Source organism: Littorina saxatilis, linkage group LG7 (assembly GCF_037325665.1).
Source record: "Littorina saxatilis isolate snail1 linkage group LG7, US_GU_Lsax_2.0, whole genome shotgun sequence".
NCBI classification, from domain to species: Eukaryota; Metazoa; Mollusca; class Gastropoda; order Littorinimorpha; family Littorinidae; genus Littorina; species Littorina saxatilis.
Window position 1 is genome coordinate 40,881,322 of NC_090251.1, and position 12,514 is coordinate 40,893,835.

General features: G+C 42.2%; 1 protein-coding gene across 1 annotated transcript in view; it reads right to left on the reverse strand.

Moving 5' to 3' along the window:
* The window catches only part of LOC138971470 (mitochondrial potassium channel ATP-binding subunit-like), a gene marked incomplete in the record, with an annotated part of 29,623 nt that extends 17,301 nt beyond the window's left edge, over positions 1-12,322 (reverse strand). The window contains 5 exon segments of the mRNA XM_070344207.1: positions 669-744; positions 1,730-1,875; positions 8,484-8,639; positions 9,087-9,519; positions 12,047-12,322. Coding sequence (XP_070200308.1) covers positions 669-744; positions 1,730-1,875; positions 8,484-8,639; positions 9,087-9,519; positions 12,047-12,183 — 948 coding nt within the window.
* Positions 12,323-12,514: the final 192 nt, after the last annotated feature.

Sequence of the window (12,514 nt, forward strand, 5' to 3'; positions counted from 1 at the left end):
AGGGGGTCTTTAAGTTTAAAGGGGGGTTCCAGTCTGTACCTTCAATCGGGCATTTAAGACCGAGAATCAAGAAAGTATCTATGCATGTTCATTTCAATACTTCTTATTCTCTCAGGTGTCAGTAGACTGGTTACACATAACTTTCACTTACCCTTGTTTGTCTTTATTTAGAGTGCTTACTAAGTTACTTACCTTTGTTTCTCAGATCTCAGCAACTTTAACTCATTGTCTCCCAGGTACGGATATATCCGTACCCACTCATATGGCTCTATCTGACTTAGTACGGATATATCCGTACACACAGTCACCACAGTCGCTTCCTGTAACGTCGATCTAACGCCTGCATTCCAGTGTGTTGCTACACAGTTTTTACACAGTTACTACAATTCTGAGTGACCTGCTGCAGCACAGCAGGTCTCGGCTAAAAAAAACTTGGTCAACATAGCTGGGGTAGAAAGTGTTAATACCATTAGAAGACCATGACTTTTAACTCATTCTAGATGGCTTCCAATATAATTATCAAAGTCATTCAGTCATAAGTCTGAGAGTCAACATGAGATTTGAAATGTGTGAGTGGTAACCAACTCTAGAAACCCAACATTGAAAGATTTTCTCTCTAAAGTACAAAATGTCACCCACTTACAATAAGCAAACGGCATCAAACTCACTTGTGTCGTAGCCTTGAGACCTTGGGAAATACACAGCTTGAAGGAAGACTTGAAATCTTGAATGTCTGATGTCAGCCTGTAAAAAAAAAAAGAGCAAGAGTCAGCTGTACTCACAAAATCCATGGACAATAATCAACAGTCCATCACACACACACACACACACACACACACACACACACACACACACACACACACACACACACAAACATACACACACACACACACACACACACACACACACACACACACACACACACAAACATACAAGAGCTCATGCAGGAAAGTACAAAAAGACTTATGTGACCCCATCATTTAGATAAAATCCATTATACATGTACCTATATGTCATGCTTGCAAACCTCTGTGCATTAATACATGTATGTGCTTTATGTTCATGGCTTTTAAATATCGCCTTTACATACATATTGCTATCCTGATAAAAAAAAAATATGGTGTCATTCAGAATATCTCATTGGATCAAGTCTCACTTCACCCTATTTCCGTCATCAGGCCCTGTCGCTACAGAAGTCCAACTCTGGGGAAATATATTTAAAACAAACTACACATGGTTTTCATCTCCACCACACAATGGAAATCAAATACAGTTCTACTTACCACAGCTTGTCAACTCTAAAGGCTAACATGAATTAACATCTTTCGTTACATGCAGATGTAGTTTCTGTCTTTAAAACTTCAAACCATGAAAGATTCCATTTATAAATCAGAACAGCAATATAAACGTTATCATGTTTTCAGCATAGTGACATGGACCCATATTTTGACTTGAACAAGTATAATGCGCCATGTCTTCGACTCGACGACATGATACTTGTCTCGTGAAAATATCGGGCCCTATGCTAAAAACACAATAGCTGTTGCTCAAGTTAAGGGGAAAAGTCAAAGCCCTGATCCCATCTTCATTATCATAACCTTCCCTTCTTAGGCCTGAAGAGAAACCTCCACAGTTTTTTTTATACATCTTGTGTTAATTTACCTATTTTTCTCCATATGCTGAAGTTATTTAACATATATATTTTATTTCAGAGTATGCTGAAGCTAACCTGTCCATAAGCTCTCCTGTTTTGTGAGTGTCAAAGAAAGTGATGTCTTGCTTGAGGTAGGCGCTGAACAATTGCTGTCGAAGCCTGACTGCCAGATTCTCACCCACCGTCGACAACAATGTGATGTAACTGAATGTCAGAAAACCCTGCAAATAAGCATGGCCCCTGATTATCAGCCAACGATAACAATGTGATGTAACTGAATGTCAGAAAACCCTGCAAATAAGCATCTTTAGCATGGCCCTTGATTATCAGCCGAGGGTTAAGTGCAGCTACCTGAACTAACAATTTCCTTTCATATAAAGCTGAAATGGATCTTTTTGAAACAAATGCTGGCACTGATCTTCTTGGTATTATTATTAGTTGGATTTATGTCATGTATTTTCAACCAACCAAAACTCTTTTGCATGAACTAACAGAAATATTAAAATGCTATAAACATAAATATTACAGGAATTTCGCTTAAGTTCTTCATCAGGGCAAGAACGCAACACATAAACTCAATCATGACAAACATTTCTTACTTACTTTATATGTCTAATTCTTCAATATATATACTCTATCTTTGCCTCATATGCACACACACACAGACAGACACACATATTTACCCCCCCCCCCCCTTAATTTACAAACCCTCCCCCATAACACACACCCATCCACCTTCTCTTCTCCCTCACCCCTCCATCAAGGCTTCAGTTTAAAATAGTAAATTTTAAGGGGCTTATTGTCCGTCAGGTCTTAATTGCCTATATTGGACATGAATTGGTTTATACGATTCGAGTTTTACGCCCTCACGGCTTTTTGATGAATGCGTGTTTAGGTGGTATCAGCCATCTGCACTTATGGTAGAATGACCAAGATCTTTAACGTGCCATTGTGTTGACACGGGGGTGGGAGATGGATACCGTCTCTGGGTCTGCACATAAAGTTGACCCGTGTCCGTCCCGGCCCGGATTCGAAGCAGCGACCTCTCGATCACAAGTCCAGTGCTCTACCACCTGAGCTACCCGGGCCCCCGCACACTGTTCCTTTTGGTCGCGAGATTTGCACTTTCAGCTGAACTGTTCTTAGAGCTGGGCTCGGCTCTGCTATAGCGTGCCGCGCGCGCGCCCCGTGACCTATTCCCTTTCGCGCGCTGTCTCTAGCAAACAAAGGCTTCTCTGGAGCTGTGTGGCATGGCGCCAGTTTGAAAAAATACGTGATTCTTGGTGTGAAAAAGGGATCGTTTCAGTGACTTACGCTTGGGATTATGTTCATCTTGTATATTTTGTTACTTGAATATACAGGCATTGTGTTGGTGCAAACTAGAGTTCAGCCATTCGACTCGTTTTGTTTGATTTTGTGGAATACTAATATCACTGGCACTCAGCTCTTGTTCTTTGTTCCTGTTAAAAGAAACAGAATTTGCGCGTTGTATATCAGTTTATAATCACACTGAATACTGATAACAGCCACCGACTGTGTTTTTATTTTGCCGTCCGTAAGTACTTAGTCTTAACTGTGTGATAGAGTGAAAACAAGTTTCGCTCCAGGTGTTTGTGAATGATTTCTGGAGCAGTATTGTGGGGTAAGTTTTGTGAATTAACCCACGCGCAGGTTCTCGCTCGGAACAGGCACTCGCTACAGTACGCTATTATATGCAGCTCTGTTGACTGTCGTGCATTTCATCTTGTTTGTTTTGTTTTGTGTTTTCCCCCTTCTTTTTTGTTCTTAAGCATGTGACGTGTTTATTCTTAAATTAATGTTGTGACTGTAGTTGTGCTTATGTTCTTGCCTGTCTGTATGTGTGTACATGGTTTTGCTTGTTTATTTGTGTCATTTTCTTTTAATTTGTAGTCACTCTATTTATTGATTTAAGGTGTCTCAGTTAAGAATGGCGGCAGTGCAACATACGGAAGATCTCCACATATTTAGGCTAAATGCTATGTGCAGAACGTGTGGCAGAAGATCAAAGGCAGCGAAGGACAAACATCATACCATTAGGCATTGCAAAAGCTACGCATCAGTGTTGTTTCAGTTTCACGGTATTCACGTTTCTGAAGAAGCCAATGGCACCACTTTCTCAAGTACAGTATGTACATCATGCTCTGCTCGTCTCAGCCAACTAAAAAAAACTAACATTCCAACTCAAGGTGTGTCAAAAGCAATGAATAATAACCTTGAAAAAACAAAGGTGTTGTGGACACAATACAACTCCAAAGTGGAAGTAGCTGACTGTAGTGTGTGTAGAACGTTTGCCGAACAAATGGCTGGTAGTCGTAAGAAACCAAGAAAAGCCAGTGAAAAAGCTGCTAGCCCGCAAAGGAAAAGCTCATGTGTTGACAGTATTGATGCCTGTACAAGCAATTCTATTGTTGAAACCTTTCAGCCACAGTGTTCTTCAACACCTGAAACAAAAACCGCAAGCCGTGTCGTCAAAAAACGTCTGTTTGACCTGCTGACATCTCGCAAGGGTAAGACTCAGAGTCAGAGTGATGCAAGTACTAACAATGACACACTCGTGTCAGCTGCTTCAACATCATTTCAAACCCAAGCCCCAGCAGAATCAAACGATAACACACCTGTAGCAAAGTCTGTATCTCAGTCACAGAAAGCAACAGATACTAACACTGTTTTGTCAAAAAACAAACCACAAACCCAACTCCGCCCAATAGAACAGTTGCAAGCACCTTTGACAAAAAAAGAGGAAGAGTATTTAACTGGCTTAGTTAGGGTGAAACTGGCACAGTCAGATGACAAGAAGACGTTGATATGTAAGACAAAAGCACAGCCACTTGTCCTAAAGAAAATTGTGAGAGCGAAAAAGTCATCAGCGCTAGTTTCTACTCCAATGAGGAAGAGAAGAGCAAAAGAAATTGCCAACCTGAGAAAAGAAATTTCCGGTTCCACGGAAGCTGCCATAATAAAACAACAAAGCACTGAACTTAAGCACACTACAAAGCGCAAAAGGGATGACATTCTGAAAACAGCTGGGTTGGGACAGGCACGCGTCTCTTCAAAATCAGCAGCTCAAATTAGAGCCAAACTGTCACTTAGCTGGGCAAAACAAAGGCAGTTGCGAAAATTAAACAAGGCAATGGGAATAAAAATGGAGTGTGAGAAAAAGGAGAGGGAATTTCAGGAGGGAGTGCTTTGTGGGAAAATAGAAGTTTACACATTACGTCTCTCATGCATCAACAAAGCGACAAAGAAAGAGGAAGTTATGGGCATTCCCGTGTCTTCTATTGTCAGCTGGCCCAATTTTGTAACTGATCTGTTAGACCAGTACGACAAGAAGAACATGCTAACATGGCATAACAACACCTTGCCAGAAAATGAAATTTGGGTTAAAATCGGGGGTGACCATGGAGGGGGGAGTTTTAAAGTTGTTCTTGAAGTAGCAAATCTCCACAATCCAAATGCGAACTCAAAGTTGGTTGTGATGACTGAAGCCAAAGATTCTGCTGAAAACCTTGAAAAGATTTTAGGCAGCACTATTAAAGAGGGAGTTAGTGCTGTCAACGGCATGATGTGGAAAGGAAAAAGGCTGCGAGTGTTTATGTTTGGGGATTATGATTTCCAGTCAAAAATGTATGGACTGTCAGGAGCCCAGAGTAGTTATCCATGTCTTTGGTGCAAGACTTCCAAAACGCAAATGCAATGGAGTCCAAGAGAAAAAGCCCCCAAAAGAACGTTAAGAAACATGAAAGAAGACCTCATAGGGTACCAAGAATCTGGCAGTGACAAAAAACATGCCAAAGACCACTACAACGTCATTCGTGCTCCAATATGGGACGTCAAAGTGAGTCATGTAGCGCCGCCTTACCTTCATTTGCTCCTTGGTGTTGTGAACAAACACCACGATCTTCTTGCAAATGAGTGTCACCAGCTTGACAAGCAAATAGCAGATGCCCTTTCTAAAATAAAACTGAGTGAAGAGCGTTTGGTGGTGATTGACAACACTACCGAAGCATTCAGAAGGTGTGTCAGAAAAATGTATAATCTCCGAGAAAAAGGGAAACTTAATCTGAAAACGTTTCCAGTCTTCGACAGATCTGAAGGACCAACAGTTGCAGGGGTTACTGAGATTTTGAATAAGCATAGCATAACACCTCAGGCCTTTTTTGGTGGTAGCTTCAATGGGAATCACTGCAACAAATACATTAAAGATGAAGTGATTACTGCCGTAGCAGACAGCGTAGAAAGAAGGGCATTTATCCTGACAGATGATTATGGCGTGCACACCCTTGCAGGTCAAATCAAAGACAAACACACCCGTTTGAACAGTCTTTACTCCAGTGTGCACAGGCTTGTGTCACACACAAAACCAGTTGGGAAAGATGACCTTCCTGGCATCCAAGTAGCTATTTCTGAATACATGGAGTTCTACAGAGGTAACGTGTGCCTTGACAACGTTAATGTCATCCCAAAGCAGCACATACTTGAAGCACATTGTGTAGAGTTTATGGACAGGTGGGGGATGGGGCTTGGTTTGATGGGTGAACAGGGCGGCGAAAAAATACATTCTGACGTCAACAATTTGAAAAGGAGAGTTTGGGGCATGAAAAACAAGGGACAGCAACTTTGCCAGTTAATGAAAGAGCAACAAATTAAGACCTCACCGATGCTGCTTGACACCCCGCCAAAAACAAAATCCTAAACAAGAATGATAAAAAGTCATTGAGGCCTTTAGCATATTGACACAATAACAGCTCTAAAACATTGTTTTTTGTTGTTTGTTTTTCTTCTAAAATTGTACATATTGTTTTTTTTCTTCTTCTAACAATGTACATTGTGTTTTTGTTTTGTTTTTCTTTCTAAAAATGTACATAGTGTGTGTGTGTGTGTGTGTGTGTGTGTGTGTGTGTGTGTGTGTGTGTGTGTGTGTGTGTGTGTTCATATGCGTGTGAGGGAATGTGATCCCGCGTAAAGAGTGTGTTTACACTCACATTTGAACCGTTTAGTTTGAAATTACACCCACTCTATTCCATTACAATGCACGTCATCTTTTTTTTCTTCAGCATCTCAGAGAAATAACAACCCCAACTGTTGTGCTGTGTTGTTTTGTTTCGTTTTGTCTGTTCTGTTTTGTTTGCGATAATGAAACAAACGTTAAATTGTCGTCGGATCGACGAGTTTTCTTTCCTGTGGTATATATACAAGTTTGTGAGAACAATACGAGTGAAAAACTGTGTTGAAAAACTTTCAAATCGACTTGTGTGCTGCTATTGGATTACTGACCAACAGTTGCAGGGTCAGGTAGGCTTTTTGTTTTCTTCACATGCAGCTAACAATTTGCATGAACATGTATTGAAAGACCGTTTTTTCTTTCTTTTATATTACAGGCATTAATTGCACTATTTTGAATTATATAAACGCAAAACAAATTTCACATGCGCACCATACGCATGCCTATAATATGTTTTTAAATACGACTGTATATACTCTGTTGTTTGTATATATATTTTGTAAAGTGTTGTACATGTATATATCAGTGTACTTAGGGATTACCTTTGTCTTTTTTTCCAATATTTTGTGTTCTTTTATTGTGACACATTGATTATGATGTTTTGTTTACTGTGTTGTCTTCTGTCCTCTTATAGATTGTGCCGTGCTTTCGGATGTTGGGTTTCCTGTTTATTTAACTGTAGCATACATGTGTTTTTCAGATCTGTAAGGTGTGGTATAATTATTTACTTGAAGAGCAAACACCTTTTTTAATTCTCTCATTTAGCCTTTTTTCTGTCTTGTAAATTGTGGCATGTTTTGTTTCATACGATTGACATACATGTATTATCCGCCTATGTGTTGTCTGGGGCTAATATCATGTGGCACTTCGAGCGGATTTGGGTGAGCGCGCGCGAGCTATTTTTTTTTCTCCTGTGGTATATTATATATATATACAAGTTTGTGAGACTTGTATAGGAGGGCCGTGAGGTAAGCTTTTTTGTTTTATTCACATGCAGCTAACAATTTTCATGAACATGTATTGCCGTAAGATCTTTTTTCTTTCTTATATGTTACTGACATTATCTACACTATTTTGAATTTTATATCTACACTATTTTGAATTTTATAATTATATAAACGCAAAACAAATTTTACATGCGCACCATCAATGACTTTTACTAGTAGTCCTTGGCATAATATGTATGTAAATACGATATACTCTACTGTTTGTATATATTTCGAACGCACACACACACACACACACACACACACACACACACACATGTACACATACACACACACACACACACGCACGCACACACACACACAGTGACACATTGGAAAACACCGCCATGAGTAAGCATCTTCGGCGTCATTGACAAACCTCCAAAAGGGAAAAGAAAGGTCACCTGTTATTCTATTCTCAAGAGTATACAATGTATAACCACTGTTCTACTTTCAAGTATTACACCCTACGCATGGAGACTATTTCCTTGCGGGAGTATATAGAGGGCCACTTATCAGGCATTCTGAACAGTGCAGAAAACGTTCTCACTGTTTTTAGGCTCTCTCTAGAGCGCGCGAGCTACAGAACCTTATCAACACAGCAGCTGCTGGCCACGCTAGCTGCAGACAAAGAAAGAGTCGTCTGTCAGGCGCCACTGTGAATGGGGCCGGGTAGGAGGGAAATGGGGGGAGGAAAGGAAAGGGAGGGTAAATAGGGGGATGAGGGTGGTTCTTGCCGGTTATTTTTAGCTGGAGCCAGCCTGGAGCAGAGAGTGCCTGAAATGAAACACAGTGCCCGGGCTTCAGTTTCTTATCTCACCTGTAATATATAGACAACCACAAGCTTCAGCGCTGGTTTCCTCATCTCGTCCACAAAGTTGCCAATGGCACCCGCTGTGAACTTTGACACCACGTTCACCACCTCTCCCAACATGATGGGGACCTGGATGTTGACTGCGGCAGCACCAATAGCACTCTGCAAAAATACACAACAGAGAATGAATAAACCGCGGCAGCGCCAATAGCGCTCTGCAAAAATACACAACAGAGAATGAATAGACCTTGTCAGAATATGAGGAGCTCTTGTGAGATATCCGTACTGCACGCTCTTTGTTATGCTTTGAACGTTGTGAGCGCTGAGTACATCTAGTGTTCGCAGCTCTCACGAGATTTCTTTACCATATGCTTCGCTATGTTTTAAAGGTCACGAGAACTTGGAACTTCAAGAGGGTCTGATGATTTTGTTCTAATTTTTATAGTGATAAATGCACCCCTCCCTCTAACATTTTAATTTCCCTCAGACTGCTTGTGATGGCACTTAAATGTGAGTGTGCACATGCGTGATTGTGTATGTGCACACATGTGCATCCGTTTGTGCACATGCGGTTGTTTCTCTTCATCGCTGAGTCTGTTCTTTACTTACCAGAACAGCCAGAAGAAGATACCACATGTCTTTCCAAAGCAGACCCCAAAGTCGTTTCCACGGAAACGGAGGCTCTTTTCCTCCATTCTCCTCCTCCTTCTGGCTGCCAACCAGACGATTCCTCCCATCCTTGGCCTTGCAGTCTGCCGAACGCACACCTTTCTGCCAACACAAACCACCTACCCCTAAAGTTGTCAGCAGAGGGCATATCACAGCAACACTGCTTTGGCATAGTTGGGAATGACCATTTCTAGTCCTATGTGTCCTGAGGGCATTTTGCCATGCTGTCCTGAGAGTCTGAAAATGCCTGATCTGTTGTGATTTAGTCCCAGAGGTGGTGGTGCTTCCGGACAATAGACTTTGAAAGAATGACTTGGGTGAGGGTGCTGGTGCTTTCTTGCTGGCTTTGCAGCATAGGCCCCTGTTTGTAAATCTGGAGATAAAACAATCAAGGTGGATTGTTACATTTTATGTTTTTATGCTTGATATCTATCAACAACACCAAATTCAATGTTTCTGATTGAGTGATTCCCCAACCAAATCTACTTTTTTCTCCCAACCCCAGACATTTTATTGACCCTTCAAAAAAATAAAAAAATAAAATTACGCAACTGAATTTTCCAGACTTTACAAGGAAAGTTATACTTATACAGTGAAACCCGGCTATATTGAAGTGGCATGGGACCCAGGAAGACCTTCAATATAGCCGGAACTTCTATATAGGCAATTCTCGGTTATATTGAATTTCCCTCCTTGTTCCTTCAGAAATTCAATATAACCGAACTTTTTTTCACTATACGTTCTTATTTCCGTGTCCACACATTGGTTTGATGTGAGATATATTCCCATTAATCTTTCACCTGTTGGCTGTTGTTCTTCGAGCCTCCTTGCTTTTTTCTGCACACACACACACACACACGGACACACACTCACGCACACCCCCCCTCCCTTACACACACAAACCCACAGAGCCATTCACAGTATCAGATCGACGCCAAATGAAGCATTTGTCACACAAAAATAAACAGACAAACGAACAAACGAACAAGCAAAGTCCCTAAGATGTGCAGGTCCGATACGCAGTGCTAAAAAAGGAGGGGGGGGGGGGGGGGGGGGGGGGGGGGGGGGGGGGGGGGAGGAGGATGTACACAAGTTACCAGCGCTGACATACGACTCGGTGATGAACAGCGGGGGTAACTTGTGTAACCTGCTCTTCTTCCAATTCCCCCCCCCCCTCACTCTGCACACATGATCACAATACACAACAGGTCAATAATATGACACAGTGATGAGCAGCAGGGTTAGCTTGTTTAACCTCCTCTTCTTACTCCCTCCCCCTCCCCCAAACTCTGCACACATCCCACAACACAACACATCGATCCTACAACACAGTAAAGAGCAGTGGGGGTAACTTAAGTACCTCCTCTTCCCCTCCCCCCCCCCCCCCCCCCACAGTCTGCACACATCAGACAACACAACACACTAATCATTCGACACAGTAATGAACAGCGGGGGTAACTTGTCACAGTGTAACCTGCTTTTCTTCCAATCCCCCCCCCCCCCCCTCACTCTGCACACATCATAATACACAACAGATCAATCATACGACAAAGTGATGAGCAGCTGGGGTAGCTTGTTTAACCTCCTCTTCATCCACTCACCCCCCCCCCCCCCCCTGCTCACATCAATCATACGACACAGTAATGAGCAGCAGGGGTAGCTTGTTAACCTCCTCTTCTTACTCCCTCCCCCTCCCCCAAACTCGCAGTGCTGAAAAAGAAAGGGGGGAGTGGGGGGGGGGGGGGGGGAGGGAGAGCAGGATGTAATTAAGTTTCCTGCGTTGTTCACATCAATCATACGATTTATTTATAAACAGCGGGAGTAACTTGTGTACCTCCTATTCCCCCCTCCCCCCCCCCCCCCCCCCCCCCCATCCCCATCCCCATCCCCACTCTGCACACATCGCACAACACAACACATCCATCATACGACGCAGTGATAAACATCGGGGGGGGGGGGGGGGGGGGGGTAACTTGTGTACCTCCTATTCCCCCCCACCCCTCCCATTCCCACTCTGCACACAACACCCAACACAACACATCCATCATACGACGCAGTGATTAACAGTGGGGGTGACTTGCCTACCTCCTCTTCTTCCCCCCCCCCCCCACTCTGCACACATCCCCCCCCCCCCACTCTGCACACATCACACAACACACCACATCCATCATACGACACAGTGATGAACAGTGGGGGTAACTTGTTTAACCTCCCGTTCCTCAACTGATTGCGCTGACAGAGGCGTGTCATATCATTCGACGCCCGCGCAGTCATTGTTCTTAAAAATAAAAAGTTAAACAAATCTTTGGAGCAAACATTTAATATAGCCAGGTAAAAACGTCCTGTGGGCTGAATTTTTGTTTCAATATAGCCGACTTCAATGTAGCCAACATTTTTTAACAAAGAAAAAGTAGAGCTTCAGCCGGGACCTGAAAAATTCTTCAATATAGCCGGGATTTCAATATAGCCTACTTCAATATAGCCGGGTTTCACTGTAGTACTTATACTTCTCCAACATCCAGGGGACACAGATCACAATCACATGATTTTTGGCCAATAAAAAGCCACACGCACAAGTAGTTAGGCGCCTGTGTTAGTGTGTATGGAAAAACAAACGTAAAATTTTTTTTTTTCTCAACCATAATTTTCTTGGTCTTTTCATCGGAAACACACCTCTCCTATAAGAAACTGGGGACTGGGGAGGTGATGCTTCGATCTTACTCGATCATAGTATTCATCCTGAACAATAAGTTCTAAGAGTAAGAGTAAGACTGATAAATATTTTGAGATTCATTCAGTGATGCAAGGAGCCTCTCGCTGGGATAAATCAGGGAACTGCCACTCCTCCGCTATATTCATCATAAAATAAAAAAATAAAAAAGTGAATCAGTTAAACTCACCCTCTTCTAAATGTCGGAAAGACTGTGCGGATTACATGACGAGTTGAAGCGAAAGTTGCGTCCAAAGTCTGCAAATAAGACTTCGCAACGCTGCCTGGAAAGCGTATACTGTGCAAGCAGCCAGAAACCCGCAACATCGTGATGTGTTAAGACCGTTCAAACTAATACTTCGTCAGAGATTCAAATCCACGACCATTATGCTGAGATTAACCACACTGAAAACTTCACTATTCGTCTGACCGAAGGTCGACTAGGGCGCAGCCATCTTTGAAAAGCTACTCTTTTGCCTTCGAATAAAAACAACACTTGAACAAACAAAGACGTAACAACCCATTGTATTTTGGTGTAAACGTGACGTACAAAATTTAATGGAACAACTAAAGTAATTTCTGATTATATGAACAAATATGACGATTGCAGCCTGAAGACTTCTTAGAAACTAAAAATAATATATCTAGCTTAGTCAGT